Source organism: Caretta caretta, chromosome 1 (genome assembly GCF_965140235.1).
Source record: "Caretta caretta isolate rCarCar2 chromosome 1, rCarCar1.hap1, whole genome shotgun sequence".
Lineage (NCBI taxonomy): Eukaryota > Metazoa > Chordata > Testudines > Cheloniidae > Caretta > Caretta caretta.
In genome coordinates, this window is record NC_134206.1 from 2,847,951 (window position 1) to 2,865,231 (window position 17,281).

At 44.3% G+C, this 17,281-nt stretch overlaps 1 protein-coding gene across 1 annotated transcript; it reads right to left on the reverse strand.

Annotated features, from left to right (window-relative positions):
- Nucleotides 1-4,933: 4,933 nt before the first annotated feature.
- Nucleotides 4,934-5,881, reverse strand: LOC125643495 (olfactory receptor 52R1-like). The gene has a single exon (XM_048866214.2). It carries the CDS (start codon nucleotides 5,879-5,881, stop codon nucleotides 4,934-4,936), a length of 948 nt encoding a protein of 315 aa, XP_048722171.2.
- Nucleotides 5,882-17,281: the final 11,400 nt, after the last annotated feature.

Below are 17,281 nucleotides of genomic sequence, written 5' to 3' on the forward strand. Positions count from 1 at the left end.
GTGTAGAGAAAGTCGATAAGGAAATGCCATTTACTCCTTCTTATAATACATGAACTAGGGATGACCAAATGAAATTAATAGGCAGCAGGCTTAAAACAAATCAAAGGAAGTATTTCTTCCCACAACGCACAGTCTGTGGAACTCCTTGCCAGAGGATGTTGTGAAGGCCAAGACCATAACAGGGTTCAAAAAAGATCTAGATAAATTCATGGAGGATAGGTCCATCAATGGCAATTAGCCAGGATGTGCAGGAAGGTGACCCTAGCCGCTGTTTTCAAGAGGCTGGGAATGAGCAAAGGGGATGGATCACTTAATGATTCCCCGTTCTGTTCATTCCCTCTGGGGCACCTGGCACTGGCCACTGTCAGAAGAGAGGAGACTGGGCTCGATGGACCTTTGGTCTGACCAAGTATGGCCTTTTTATGTTCTTATTTTTTTCTGGATTGGCCATTGTAGGTGGTGATGGTGGCACAACTTTTAGTTAGGGCAGCCTGGCATGTTCAATTTGAAGACCTTATTTTCAGTTGCTTATAAGTTTGCCAAACTGTCACTGTTTGGACTAAAAAATTCCCATACTGGGTTTCTGCTTCAAGTTTGAAAGTTTCAGGCATAACAGTTCAGCTGACTTCATTAATAAATCTATGAGAAAACATGTCTTGCCCATGTTGAAAAAATTGTTTAATTGTTCCAGTGAGGAGTGCTATCACCTCCATGCTTTCCAGCAAATTAAAGTCAGGTAACAGCTCCCCTCCCTGTCACTCATTAACAGCCAAGCCCTGAAATGCAAGAGGAGGAGGTCACACTGTCTGTGTGTTAACACACTTCTCGCTCCTGAGGTCTTTTCTCAGTTCTACCTGCAAGGAGACTTTTGCCTCGGTGGGGTCTTAGCAAACTATGGGCCATGGCCTCCAAATTTGGCCTTGTATCAGACATCTACTGTCACCTTTCATGCTGAAGGATCCACAGTGTCACTGAAATACAAACACATTGGGGCTGGAGGTCATCAGCTTGGGGTGGAGGGTGCAGCAAAGAGGGATAATTTGGCCAGTGAAACTGGAGCAAATTCACCACCTACGTCCAGAGACCTGGGATGTTTAATGCCTGTTCAGAGCAGAAAAGGATGACAGACCTAATCTCTATCCCATCCCACCCAAGTTCTACTGGGTTTGTGAGATAGGTGAGCTCCTCAGCAGGAGATGGGTACCTGTGAATCCTCAGAAGGAAGTGTCTTCCCTGGGAATTCCCCTCAGGTAGTCGTGTCCCACAAATTTCTCACCCCAGCATCTGCAGGAGCATCCCACACTGAGAGCTGACAAAGAGGTGTGCGCTGTTTATAATATAGTTCTGTGTAATCCCTGCAGGGTTCACTCAGCCTCTAGGGGAGAAGCGGCGTCTGAATGGAAACAGGCTGGACACCAGAGGCATGCTAGCCAATATTTATTTTTCCATGTCTGTGCTTCTGTGTTCTTTATCCTGTTATTGGAGTAAACAATAATTAAGGGACCTTCCCAAAGGGAGATGAGAACTCTTGGGCTCTGTGTTGAGTGAGAGAGGAATTGGCTACTCTGTGCATTTGTGTATATTTAAAAATTATAGTTGATTACTAAGAAAACTAGGGATAATGCCTAGATCTGCATAGGGCCTGACACCCTGTAAATGCCCAGCTGGCATGAGTAGTAGTAGACAGAGAGACCGAGAGATAGATAACTGACGGGAGATCTGAGCACTTTCTGCAGGCACACCCTATCAAAAGCTTTGCTAAAGTCAAGGAATAACACGTCCAGTGCTTTCCCCCATCCACAGAGCCTGTTATCTCATCATATTTCTCATGGCAATGGAATTATAAGTTTTGTACTAAGTATGCCTTGGGAGATATCATTCTAAAAGTCTTGATCTGCTAAATATTAATAGCTCATTGCTATCAACATATGTGACATTATGAAATCTTGCTATGTGTGACATGAGGCTGGGAACACTCCAAAGCAGGCATTTGGCATGACAATAGAGTAGCCAGACAGTGTTAATTTCTGTAATTTACATCTATCCAGGGAAGAATCCACTAACACAGGAATCTGGATACGGAAGCCTCCTCAGAGGGAGCATGGATACAATGGAGAAAGTTTGGCCAATGGGAGTGGACCTCCCATGTCACGTGCGCAGACTTTCCAGCAAGCTGGAAGAAACTATAAAAGATGCGGAGTGATATCCTCACTTGTCTTCACTCCCCCACAGCTCGACACTGAAAGAATGTCTGGAAAACAAAGGATTTTGAATGGGGAAGGGGAACCAGGCTGTAAGGCAGATGCACCCTGTGCCTCAGGAATGTGTGAGCCCACTTGTATCATCAGTCAGGGTGAGAGATTGCTCATTCGAATCCTAAGTAATGTGTTCAAGTCTTAGATTTGTTTCCTTTTATTCTATTTAAAGTTAATCACACTTCCCTGGGTTCAGCTCTGGCGGCTACAGTCTTAAGTTCAACAGAGTCATCTCAGGTTTCAGAGTAGCAGCCGTGTTAGTCTGTATTCGCAAAAAGAAAAGGAGGACTTGTGGCACCTTAGAGACTAACCAATTTATTTGAGCATAAGCTTTCCTGAGCTACAGCTCACTTCATCAGATGCATTCAGTGGAGTCATCTCAGTTTGTTTTAGATCCAGAGCCCATAGGAATACAGTAAACCACAAGCAAACAACACAGACAATTACAAGAGCATTTATCTTTTAGTAATTTTATTAAAGATACCAATACAATCATGAACACAACAGCATATATAATTCCAAACACGTACATGTACCGTGGACTAACTGTAACTATAGACACACTCACATCCTCCTAGGTGGTGTTACAATGTGTCGGCCCTCTCAAAGTCTCTTGGCCCTTGCGTGGCGTGATTGTCAGTACGGGTTTCTGCTGGAGTATCCCAAAGGGAGCTGAATTTGCTATTCTTGGGCACCCCTTTTTATACAGTGATTTTGACTAGACCTACTTCTGTGCCTGTACATGCTGCCATTGTCCCTCTCTTTCTTATTGGTCGGCCCCTGGAGTCATGAGGGACCCCGGATTCCACAGGCGGCGTAAGGTGATGCGTCACCTTCGCTTTGCGGTTAAGGCACGTGTTACGGACAGCGTTGCAGCAATCTTGTGTTTAATTCTAAGCTTTTCTGAATTTGCTTTTGCAATGTCACCAGAATTTTAGGGCATGAGGTCACTCCTGGGCCATTTCTTGTATCTAAGGCCTAAAATAGTTAAGCTAGGTCTTGCTGGTTTTAGCCTACAGTTTCCTTGTGTTTCAGCTTGTCTGATTTCTCATCTAGTTCCATTAATTAGTACTCATTCTTCTGTCTTACTTAATCTTATACTTCTAGAATTCCATAAATCAATTTTGATTAGCATATAGTGAGTACACCGAATATAACGTGTTGATTAATTAAGTACCAGACAATAAATGAATACTAAACTAAACTGATTGGCTACACTGGGTGTGAGTTATCTTATTATCAAATGATCATTAGATACAAAGTGCCCTGTCACATACCTATGACAACATATAGCAATGGTTAAAGTGAATATCAACAATCAATTGATAATCAAATCTTATATATAACTGAAAATTTATGCCTAAAAGACCCAACCTAAACCTCCACAACTGCAACTTGAGATAGAATCAGTTGATCACATAGGTAAGGGAATAAGAAATATACGTGGTAAGGGGTTAGCCCATTATGTACATATTGTTTTAATTTTTCCTCCCATACACCATGAATAGCCATTGCTCCACCTTTCACTGAGCTTCAACACCTGGTTCTGTTTTCCCATGATCCATATGGAATTCCATCACTGACTGGTAAAGAGTGAGTTTCTCTTGGGATATATATTTTACATTCCCCCCCCCCCCCCCCTCCGCCCCAGATTTCTTCAGTAAGGAAAAGATTTTTTTTCTCCAGTCTACATAAGACTTTTGGTTATCTCTCAATGTTACATGTAATCCTAGTCTATACAAACCCAACATATGATTTTGTACCTTACATTGTTACAGTTAAGAAGCTATGGTAGTGGGCATAGGTAATTTCCAAATTGCATCCACCTTTTGCTGTGCAGGTGATTGACCTCCTTGAGAGAATGTGATACCTAATAAGGAAATTTCTGGAACCATTAGTCATACTTTTGTTGGATTACACTTTAATCCTGTGTCCTTGATTATTTGAAAAAGTTCATTTAGACACTCCAGGTGTTTCTCTTTAATTTCTGTTGCTAAATAAATGTCTACACATTGCAATAGAACAGATGGTTTAGAAAACCTTGACAAAATTAATTTTATTTGCCTATGGGAAATGGCTGAGCTCTTATCTACCCCTTAAGGTCAGATTTGAAATGTAAACTGAACACCTTCTACTGTGAAAGCTAATGTTGACTTTCCTTAGACACATGGTGGAAAACCATTTTGCTTTGGGATTGATAGATTTAATCAGGTCAGGCTTTTTGGATACAACAGCTAAACAAGCTAGAGTCACTTGATTCAACTTTCGATAGTCAATAGTAAGACACCATGACCCATTTGTTTTTTGTACTGGCCAGATTGGAGAGTTGCATACTGTTATACACTCATCAATGATTCCCTGCTGAAGCAATGATTCAGTGTTTTTAGCAATATGAGGTGAGGCCTAAAAAATTGGAAAATTTGCCATTCCTTGAAATGTCTGAAATGGCTCCCTTGCAAGCCACAGGGGTGTGGTCTCGGCCAAAAAGGTGGTGCAATTACCAGCAATTAGAATGGTGGCAACTTTATGACTTGTGCATAGACCGATTCCCTAATTTGCCACACTAGCTCAGCATAGTAAGGTTAGGAAAGGATTTAATGTCTCTTTGACTGTCCAGCACCATGTCACCTGCCAGCTCTGCATGGAGGTCTGAGAGCCAGAGCACCAGGAGAAAAAAATTAGGTTCTGTTATGAGTAAAGAGCCGGAGCAGCCTGTCCCGGATCAGTTTGGTCCCCACTCCGTAGATGATGGGATTTAGCATGGGGGGCATCAAGAGGTAAACGTTGGCAATGAGAATGTGGAAATGCAGGGGCACATTCTGGCCAAACCGGTACATGAGGGAGAGGAAGAGACTTGGGATGTAAAAGGCTAAGATGGCACAGAGGTGGGAGATGCATGTCCCAAAAGTCTTGAGCCGGGCATCCTTTGTGGGGAGGCTAAAGATGGCTCTGAGGATCTGGGTGTAGGACAGGGCAATAAAAATCACATCCAGACCAATCACACACAATACCACAAAAAGGCCGTCGTAACTACTGATGCGGGTGTCGGCACAGGCCAGCTTCACCACGGCTATATGTGCGCAGTACGGCTGGGGGATGATGTTGGTTCTGCAATATGGCCACTGCCTCAACAGGAAGGGATATGGCAGTATGACCATTCCACTTCTCAGCATCACGGCCAGTCCAATCTTGGCCACCACGGAGTTTGTCAGGATGGTGGAATGTCTCAGGGGATGGCAGATGGCCACATAGCGATCCAGAGCCATGGCCACGAAGATCCCAGACTCCATCACTGTGAAGCAGTGAAAGAAGTACAGCTGGATGAGGCAGGCAGTGAAATCAATCTCTCTGGAATTCAACCAGTATATTGCTAGCATTTTGGGCACAATGGATGTAGATACAACCAGGTCGGTGAAGGCCAGCATGCAAAGGAAATAGTACATGGCCCCATGGAGACTCAGCTCTGTCTTCACGGTGAACAGGATGGTGAAGTTTCCCAAGATGGCTATGATGTACATGGCACAGAATGGGATGGAGATCCAGACGTGGGAAGCCTCCAGGCCAGGAATGCCCAGCAGGATGAAAGTGGAGGGGTTTGTGAAGTCGGTGGTGTTGGAATCTGACATGGAGTAGGGGAAAAGGTGTCCAACACTGAGGCAGAACGGTGTCTCCTGCATGTACTGTATGTTCCTCTGGCTTCCTGTATGTGCCCTGGCTCTAGGGTGATGGTGGCCGTAGAAATGCCTGGATGGAGAGACAGAGTTAATCTGAGACACTACATACACAACTGGAGGCTGTTCTCCCAGGTGAGGCAGATTGGTCGCTCCTCACACACTGAAAAATAACATTTTCAATGTTCAGAGAAATGAATTATGAACAGCAGACCCCTCTAATGCCAATTCCATATTTTATGGGGCTCTTGGCATCAGTAATTCCTACACGTCATGGTCTGGGAAACCTTAATAGGCATCAGCAGTAGACATGATTGTCAATACTGGTTATTCATCATTGTTCCTGTCAAGAGTGAATCCCAACTCTATCACTCCAAGTGCAGAAGTGGGGCCTGTAAGGATTTTAAATATTAATACTTGCATTAAGGCTTAAGGCTTGTATTAAACTCCCAAGGTTTCACATTCTCTCCAATGTTGGCTTGGTAAACACTGCCATCACCCAAATGCAAAAAAAATAAATAAATAAAATAAAAATAAAAAATCTTTGAACCCAGGAAGGAGTACTTGGGAATTCCTCCCTGTGGGGTACCATCAAGACTCTTACACACACACACACACACGCCCCCACCATGGTAGAGCTGAGAAAGAAAACAAAGGAATTTAGCTGTGGCTACCAGCTCATCAAACAACATGCACAAACGTCTTAGGACAACCAAAATCCAATCCTGTTCGTAGAAAAGGTAAATTTTACTAAAAAACAAAAAGAAAATACATCTGAAACTTAGGCTTTTACAAGATTTTAAAAGAGCAATTCCAAAAATCAAGCACCCAAAATAGCTTTCTTGGGGGTTCAGCTTAAAAGGAGTCCACAAGCCAAATAAAAGAAATAACCCTAATCACGTCTAGCTAATCATTCTGATCTACTTACACATTTGAAGTTCAGGTAAGTAGTTCAAGGCATGGTCTGATAATATATGATCATACATGGCTTTAGCTGCCTGCAGTATGGCTGCTCTGTCCCTCCAGCCCAGGGAACAACAGACAAAGGGAAAGTTTCTTTCCCAATTTCAAAAAGTTTTACCTTCCCATTGGCTCTTTTGGTCAGGTGCCCTCTTTTTTCATTACTGGGGGACTTTTTAACCCTGTACAGGTAAAGCAAGTAAAGAACAGCTACAAAGAGGATTTTTGCAGCTAACTGACTCTATGATGGATAACCAGTATTGACATTCCAAGCTGAAAAGTCCCAGTCTTATTAATCTCCCCTCATACGGAAGACATTCCATACAACTAATCATTTTTGTTGTCCTTTTCTGAACCTCTTCCAATTCCAATAGATCTTTTTTGAGATGGGGTAACCAAATCTGCATGCACTATTCAAGGTGTGGGCATACCATGGATTTATATAGAGGCAATATGATATTTTCTGTCTTATTACCTATCCCTCTCTAAAAAAAAAATGAGGAAACCAAAAAATAATTTGAAGAACAACTACCCAAAGACACAAAAAATAAATTTTATTTAAGTACATCAGAAGCAGGAAGCCTGCTAAACAACCATTGGACAATGAAGATGAAAAATGGGCACTTAGGGACAATAAGACCATTGTGGAGAAACTAAATGAATACTTTGCATTAGTCTTCACGGCTGAGGATGTGAGGGAGATTCCCAAACTTGAGCCATTCTTTTTAGGTGACAAATCTGAGGAATTGTCCCAGATTTAGGTGTCATTGGAGGAAGTTTTGGAACAAATTTATAAATTAAAAAAGTAAGAAGTCACCAGGACCAGATGGGATTCACCCAAGACTGCTGAAGAAACTCAAATGTGAAACTGAAGAACTGTTAACTGTAGCCTGTAACGGATCATTTAAATTAGCTTCTGTACCACATGGCTGGAGGATAGCTAATGTGATGCCAATTTTTAAAAATGGCTCTAGAGATGACGCCGGCAATTACAGGACGGTAAGCCTGACTTCAGTACCAGGCAAACCGGTTGAAACTATAGTAAAGAACAACATTGTCAGACATGCAGATAGTCATTATTTGTTTGGGAAGAGTCAACGTGTGTAAAGGAAAATTATGCCTCACCAATCTACTAGAATTCTTTGAGTGGGTCAATGAGCATGTGGGTGTCAGGATATAGATATTCAGGCCTGTCTATAAAGGCCTAGACTCTAAGAATGTAGGTGTATTCTTATCACTTGGCTAGTTCTAGAGGTATAAAAGAAAGAATCAAAATCACTGTCTGCCGGTGTAAGGGCCTTCTCTTACTGTGACAGTTTGAGTCCCTGTGCTTAGGCTCAGGCCTTTGGCTAAGCAGCAGAGGCAGCCATGAGCTGGGAAGCGAACGGTCACCTCCTCACATTCCAAACTAGTCACATTGAAAGAAGGTGCTATGGGGCTGTTAGGATACAATCCTGTCCTGATAGTGCCTATCTCCTCCAGAGAAAGGGAAGTGCCTAGAAGATGTAAAAGGAAACTTAGTTTGATAGCATCCTGTCTGGAAAGAACTCACTTATCAATAGCTGGGATGTGAAATCCTCTTTTCTGTGTTGTTCTATCACTGTAGTCCCCATTTCCCCATTGTTTGTCTGTATAATCTCTGTCTGGTTCTGTGATTGTTTCTGTCTGCTGTATAATTAATTTTGCTGGGTGTAAACTAATGAAGGCGGTGGGATATAATTGGTTAAATAACATATTGTAACATGATTAGGATTGGTTAGTTAAATTTCAGGAAAATGATTGATTAAGGTATAGCAAAGCAGAATTCAAGTTTTACTATATAGTCTGCAGTCGATCAGGAAGTAAGGGGGGAAATGGGAACTGGGAATGGGGTTGGGGAAATTGGAATCATGTTTTGCTAAGGGGGGAGGAATGGGAACAGGGACACAGGTAAGGCTCTGTGGTGTCAAAGCTGGGAACGGGGACACTAAGGAAGAAAACTGGAATCCTGCTTGCTGGACGTTCCTCCCAATAAACATTGAATTGTTTGCACCTTTGGACTTCAGGGATTGTTGCTCTGTTCATGCGAGAAGAACCAGGGAAGGGGGAGGGTGAAGGAATAATCCCCCTAACAGTCATTCGATCTCAAAAAAAAAAAAAAAAAGATACATTGGACCTGGAAAAGGTTCAGAAAATGGCAAGAAAAATGATTAGGGGTATGGAAGCACTTCTGTGTGATGACAGATTAACAAGATTAGGACTTTTCAGGTTGGAAAAGACATGACTAACGGAGGACATGCCTGTGGTCTGTAAAATAATGACTGGTGTCGATAAGGAAATGGTAGGTGAAAACAAACAAAAGTAAGTATTTCTTCACACAATACACAGTCAACCTGTGGAACTCCTTGCCAGAGGATGTTTTGAAGTCCAAGACTGTAACAGGGTTCAAAAAAGAACTGGATAAATTCATGAAGATCAGATCCATCAATAGCGATTAGCCAGGATGGGGGGGGAGGAGAAGGTGTCTCTAGCCTCTGTTTGCCAGAGGCTGGAAATGGACGACAGGGGATGATGCACCTTTCATGATGAAAGATCCCCTATGTCACTGAAATACAGACACATTGGGGCTGGAGATCATCAGCTTGTGGTGGAGTGGGCAGCAAAGAGGGAGAATTTGGCCAGTGATACGGGAGCAAACTAACCTCCTATGTCCACAGTCTTGGGATGACCTAATCTCTATCCCATCCCACCCATGTTCTGTTGGGTTTGTCGGACAGCTGAGCTCCTCAGCAGGAGATGGGTACCTGTGAATCCTGAGACGGAAGTGTCTTCCCTGGGAATCCCTGTCAGGTAGCCGTGTCGCACGTCTCTCTCACCCGAGCATCTGCAGCAGCATCCCATGCTGAGATCTGACACAGAAGTGTGCACTGTTTATAATATAGCTCTGTGGAACCCCTGCAGGGTTCACTCAACCTCTCGGGGAGAAGCAGCATCTGAATGGAAATGGGCCTGACACCGGAGGCACTCTAGCCAATATTTGTTTTTCCATGTCTGTGCTTCTGTGTTTTTTATCCAGCTATAGGAGTAAACAGTAATTAAGGGACCTTCCCAAAGGGAGATGAGAACTCTTGGGCTCTCTGCTTAGTCAGCGATGAATTGGCTGCTCTGTGCATTTGTGTATATTTAAAAATTATAGTTGATTACTAAGAAAACTAGGGATAATGCCTAGATCTGCATAGGGCCTGACACCCTGTAAATGCCCAGGTGGGATGAGTAGTAGTAGACAGAGAGACCGAGAGATAGATGACTGAAGGGAGACCTGAGCAGTTTCTGCAGGCACACAGTGATGTCTCTAATGGATCACAGATCTTTAATTCTCCTCTGTAACTATCATCATACCCTGTAACACCTTTTATTAGAGGAACTTCAAAATACCCAGCAGAGGAAAGTCACTATGAAAACATCCCCATCATTCAGATAGGTAAACTGATGCTCGGGGAGATGCATCAGTCCTGATTTCCCTGCCATAACCATGGTCTCTCCGTCACTAACTGAGCACACAACAAGAGGGAAATGAAAACATGGTCTAGCCTGGCCTGTTTGTTGGGTGGGTGACGGACTTCCTGGGGTTCAGCCTGGAACATGGTTTGTCAAGGTTCCTTCCCCACTCTGAACTCTAGGGTACAGATGTGGGGACCTGCAGGAAAACCTCCTAAACATACTTTTACCAGCTTAGGTTAAAACTTCCCCAAGGTAAAAATTAATTTTACCCTTTGCCCCTGGATTTCCACTGCCACCACCAAACTCTAACTGGGTTTACTGGGAAACATAGTTTGGACACGTCTTTCCACCCAAAATCCTCCCAACCCTTGCACCCCACTTCCTGGGGAAGGTTTGGTAAAAATCCTCACCAATTTGCATAGGTGACCACAGACCCAAACCCTTGGATCTGAGAACAATGAAAAAGCATTCAGTTTTCTTACAAGAAGACTTCTAATAGAAGTAAAGGAATCATCTCTGTAAAATCAGGATGGTAGATACCTTACAGGGTAATTAAATTAAAAAAATAGAGAATCCCTCTAGGCAAAACCTTAAGTTACAAAAAAGACAGAAAGACAGGAATAGTCATTCTATTCAGCACAGCTCTTTTCTCAGCCATTTAAAGAAATCATAATCTAACACATACCTAGCTAGATTACTTACTAAATTCTAAGACTCCATTCCTGTTCTGTCCCTGGCAAAACATCACACAGAGAGACGCAGACCCTTTGTTTTTCTCCCTCCTCCAAGCTTTTTAAAGTATCTTGTCTCCTCGTGGTCATTTTGGTCAGGTGCCAACAAGGATACCTTTAGCTTCTTAACCCTTTACAGATGAGAGGATTTTTCCTCTTGCCAGGAGGGATTTTAAAGGGGTTTACCCTTCCCTTTATATTTATGACAGATGGAGATGCCACCACCTCCCTAGGTAACCCATTCCAGTGCTTCACCACCCTCCTAGTGTAATAGTGTTTTCTAATATCGAACCTAAACCTCCCCCACTGCAACTTGAGACCTTTGTTCTCCCTCAATGTGGAGAGGACAATGCACCAGCCCTTGCTCCTGAACAGATTTCCTTTTAACATTTCAAACAACTCGCTGTTAGGTAAAAAAATATAAAACAGATTAGGTACAGAAAGATAGATTTTAAGTGATTATAAGTAATAGTGTACAGATCAATGTTGATTACCTAAGAAATAAACAAAATCACAACTTAAATTCTGTACACTAGACAGAGATTGAATCAAGCAGTATCTCATCTTTATGATACAGTTAGTCCACTAGTCTTCTTTTCACAGACTAGATATCCCTTCAGCCTGGGACCACATCCCCAGTTCAGTCCATGTTTCTAAGGTGTTTACAAGTCTAGAAATATGTGGGGAGTGAGGTTGAGTGATGATGCCGCTTCTCCCCATTATATCTTCTGCCACAAGAAGGGAATTTCAGTTTTCTAAGCAAAAACCCGCATCACAGTTAATGAGAAAGAACAGGCACAAGATGGAGTCCAGTGTCACATGACTGGTCACACACTCTTGCTTCGATGAGTCATAGCAGGGGTCAGTACCCATATCCTGGCTAGAACGTTCACAGGAAAGTTCATCAGGTGGGGTTAAGCTTCTTCTAAGGCCTATCATGTTTCTTAACGAGCCATTCCCTTGAATGGTTCATCCAAGTGGATGTAAAGTCTCTTGTGGGTGTTACCGAGGAGCAAACACATTTGAAATACTGGTACGTAGTCAATATTCATAACTTTAGGTATAAAACTAATACATGCATACAAATAGCATAATCATATTCAGCAAATAAAACTTTTCCATTGAAATCTTACATGATATACCGTATGTAAAACACATCATAATCAAATCACTGTGGTAAGTATGGGGGTGCCAGGGTGTTGTTTTGGGTGCAGAATGTTACACCTCCCCCCTTAATTTACTGCAGCAGAGTTAGTCACTGTCTAATATGGACACAGTGTACCCAAGGCCCTCTTTAGGTTTTGACCATAAAGCTCCCAAGAGTTGAAAAACATTGTAGTATTATCCACATGTTCTTGCAAAGTTCTGTGTAGTTTTAACACTTTGTAGACCATCCCAGTGATATTAAAAGTCAGGTAGTGTGCCTTCTCTGGGTCTCTAGAGAACGTATCTTTGTATCTGTGCAGCATTGTTAACCATCGCGCTTTTCCAACTGGGGGTAACTCAATACAGATATTCATCAATGCCATGAGGTGGTGTGCCTCAGTCTCCCCTTCCACACAGCAAACTAATTTTATTATGGTTTCCCTGCTGTGATGAGCTTTGAGCCTGTTTACAGGTGTTAGTGAGAAGCAGTATCCCCAAGGGCTTCTTGTTTCCAACTCCTAGTGTGTCCAAAAGCTTTGCCCCAAAATCATGCATGTTACACCCTTTCATAGTATTTACCATCAGTACCAAATTCTTTGTTTCACCGTTAGTAGCAGACTTTGAATCATGAGATTTAACCATAACTCCACATCTTTTATCACAGGCAGGTGTTCCCAAGTATTTTCATTCTACCTCACCTTTTGCTTGAACAGTTTGGTTTGTTCAAACCCATTGTGTCTTTCAATTCTACTGTGAACCTTAACATGTTTAATTACTGGTTTTCCTTTCCCCTCTGTGTCCCCTTCAGTAGGGATCTCGGTCTAAGGTCATTTTTGGTTCTTTGTCTGCCAGGGTCAGGTGAGATAAGGATGTAAGGGGACTTTGCATGTTGGCTAGCCCGCTGTAGAGTTGCTTGCCAATCCCAGGGTTATGCCCATGCAAAAAAATTCACCCGCTCCCATCTCATGTTTTCCTTTTGATCCCCACTCTCAGCACTGGGACCTAGAGAGTTGTGATCTGTGCTCTTTGCAATAAGAGGTGTATCTTCTCCCAGCAGCTATTTCACAGCTGATTTCTGTGTCTTCCCAACCCAGGGAATTTACTCCTCCTCTCTGTCAGTTTGGTCATTAGCATTTTCACAGACAACCATTTATTCATTTGGATCCACATCCTGTCTTTCACAAGGCCATCAGGAACAAAGTCCTGAAAAATTGTGACCTGGATTGGGGTATCCTCTGTCATCCCTCTCTCTGTCCCCGAGAGGTCAGTTGTGTGACTGCTCCCCTTCAGGAGGTCAGTTACATGGTTCCCGCTCAAAGCCTGACCCACAGCTTGAGTATCTAGGTGCACAGATGCTGAGTCAGCCATTCTGTCCTGGGTGTCTCCCCCACCACCGTGTGACCAGTGAGGAGACTTTCCTGTACTCCCATTATTCCTCCCCCAGTTTCTTCCTCTGTGCCCCCCAGGGACATTTCCCTGTGCTTTCTAGGGTGGGACCTGTCCCCAGTTCAGCTGTGAAGGGCCTGGGAGGTTGTGTCACTGGCAGGCACTCCACCCCCTCTCCTTCCTGAGTTGGGGTTGCCTCCTGCTGCAGAGTTAAAGGAAATCTCACCCACCTCCTCAGTGGTTTCTATGATTCCAGAACCCTTCTCTGGACTCTACTCTGGGATACATCTTCCTACACTTCTGAGCATTTTGTCTTTAAGATTTGTCCTGTTTAGCTGCAACCTGGACACTTTTATCCCTAACAGTCAATAAACTGTCCTCCCTTCCTGGAGACACGCTGCCTTCAGCTGCAGGGCAGGTGCTGGTCTCAACCATCCCCCCCCCCCCCCCCCGGATGCATGTAGCTTCCCCCTGCTGCAGAGGAATCAAGGAGACTCTCTCTTTCCTTCAGTAGTTCCTGTGACTTTCCCCGTTCCCTCTGAGGTCCCAGCAGGATGTTCCTTCGTGTTGCAGGTGGACACTTTAACAGCCTGAGCTACATGGAAAAAATCATTACCAGTTAGTGTATCAATGGGGTTATTGTCTAGTAGCCCTACTGATAATACAGCATCCAAACCCTCGGTTTCTATGTGCAATTTAACCAAAGGCAAAGATTTTTTGACCTCCTACCAATAAAAACTCTGCCATCTGTCCTAGCAGTATGTCAGCTTTTTACACTATACTCCTAACCACAGAAATTGTTGCCCCTTTATCTTCCCACCGAAGGTGTTCCCTGCAGTTAATGCCGACAGCCTTGTTGTGCTTCATGCCTAGCTGTGCAGAGACTAGTTTGAGAAGTGACAGGCATCTGAGAGGCTTCTGTGCTCAGGGTCTCAGTATTTGCATGAGATACCTGTTGCCTGCTTCCTCCCAGCACAGGGCATTGATTCCCCAGGTGATCAGTGGAATTACAGTGATAGCACCTTCCGCGCTCTTCTGTTTTTACAAGAGAGTTGGGTCTGGGATTATTGGAATGAGGTAAAATGGAATCCTGCTTCCCACAAAGTTTACACCCCCTCTGCTAGAGAAGCCATCTCATGCATAGTTTTCACTTTTTTATCACATAGACACTGTTTTAAATCATCTTTGCGTATGTTTACGAATCCCTTACCCACTTTCCCATCAAATCTCTCATTTTCATAAAATTATAAGACTGAAATGGACCTTGAGAGTCATCTAGTCCAGTTCCCTGCCCTCATGGAAGGACTAATTATTATCTAGGCCATCCCTGACAGGTGTTTGCCCAACCTGCTCTTAAATATCCCCAATGATGGAGATTCCACATCCTCCATAGGCAATTTATGTCAGGGCTTAACCACCCTGACAGTTAGGACTTTTTTCTTATGTCCAACATAAACCTCCCTTGCTCCAATTTAACCCCATTACTTCTTGTCCTATCCGCAGAGGTTAAGAAGAACAATTACATAAAAACTGTTATCATGTCCCTCTCATGGGGCATGGGTACACTGGAAACTTCAAAGCGCAGTTGCGGGAACGCTCCCATGGCAGCGCTTTGAAGTGCGAGTATGGTCGCGTGTGAGCGGTGGGAGAGAACTCTCCCAGCGCTCCTGGTAATCCACCTCCATGAGGGGATTAGCTTCGAGCACTGGGAGCATGGCTCCCAGCGCTCGGAGCCTGTCTACACTAGAGCGTTAAAGTGTTCAGACTTGCTGAGCTCAGGGGGGTGATTTTTCACCCCGTTAGCCAGCAAGTTAGAGCACTATAAAATGTAAATGTTGACAAGCCCATAGTCTTCTCTTTTCCAGACTAAACAAACCCAGTTTTTTTCAAAGTTCCCTCATAGGTCATGTTTTCTAGACCTTTAATCATCACCTTTGTTGCTTTTCTCTGGACTTTCTCCAATTTTTCCTGATCTTGCCTGAAATGTGGCACCCAGAACTGGACGCAATACTCCAGTTGAGGCCTAATCAGCGTGGAGTAGAGTGGAAGAATTACTTCTTGTGTCTTCCTTTGAACACCCTGGCTAATACATCCCATAATGATGTTTGCTTTTTTTCATGAAAGCATTACACTGTTCACTCATATTTAACTCGTGGTGCCTGGTGACCCCCAGATCCCTTTCCACAGGACTCCTTCTTAGGCAGTCATTTCCCATTTAGTATGTGTGCAACTGATTGTTCCTTCCTAAGTGGAGTACTTGGCATTTGTCCTTATTGAATTTCATCCCATTGACCTCAGACCTTTTCCCCAGTTTGTCCAGATCATTTTGAACTATAATGCTATCCTCCAAAGCACTTGGAACCCCTCCCAGTGTGTTATCATTTATAAACTTTATAAGTGTACTCTCAGTGCCGTTATCTAAATCACCAATGAAGATATTGAAGAGCACCAGTTCCAGAACTCCCCCACCCACTGACCAACTGGACCTGCTCTTCACCCCTTGATGCGGCCATCTGCTTCACCCTTTACACCATCTGGGACTGTTCCAGCGGCAGGAAAAAAGACTGAGTGACACAGGCGCTGAGTGACACATGCCTCCCATCCCCCTTTGGACTTACCCTCCCAGCTACATTTGGATGGTGGGCCTCCCCCTGCTTTGCCCACCAGCCCTCCTGCAGCAGTTGGCTCCTTCCGCCTGCCACCTGCCCCGCCCGCCCCTTTTTGCCTGTTTTCTCCCCGTCTGCTGCTTTGGCCCTTTGGGAGTTTTTCTTTCCTCTTAGTTTGCTTACCCCAACTCAGTGTTTGTTAGATTGTTAGCTGCAGGCCCCTTCCCTTGTAGTTCCTCCCACCAGCTCTAGAGACATTCCACCCTTGGATCCTAGAGTGCCCAGGTGCCCGCAGCCCCATCCATGCACCACCACGTCATCTGCCCCAACTGCCACCTCCAGTTCCATCCCTGGTGGCCGGAGTCCCTTCCCCACCCTGACCAAGAAGCATGGTGTCTGTTGCCTCCTGGTGCTTGCCTTGCCCCACGTGGAGACCTAGGTGCAGACATTGGCAAGGGTGGTGCAACCTATGTCTATGGTGGCGATCTCCATGATGTATGGGAAGGTGGTCTTCTTGGCATCGGAGGCCATCATCCAGGAGGCAGAGGAGAAGACTGGCAGTGTGGGGAGTTTGTCTCTATTCAGCCCCTTGAGGACGTGGGTGTATGTGTGGTTTTTACCTCCATTCCTCCCTTCCTTACTAACAGAACCCTTCTGCCATTCCTCTCCACCCCGAAGGAAGCTGATATCTATAATGAGCCCACTCCCATTGCGTTGTAAGAACCATATCATCCGTTACATCCTGTCCTTCCACCATAAGATCCAAATCAAACTGTAGCCCGTGGCGAGTGATGGAGTGGCACTGGAGGAGTCCGACTGGTGCCTACAAGGGGTCCACTACCTGGTGCATTACTTCTCAGAGGAGGCCTGGTGTTACCTCTGATGGGGGATGTGCAGAGGGATTGTCTCCCTGCCCCAGCATGGAGGGGCATCTGGGACCCCCAAGAACCAGGACAATACATGCCCTGCCATTGCCGGCGACCCTGGTGGACTTTTCCATGTACTCGCCCCTCCTTCCTTCATAGAATCATAGAATATCAGGGTTG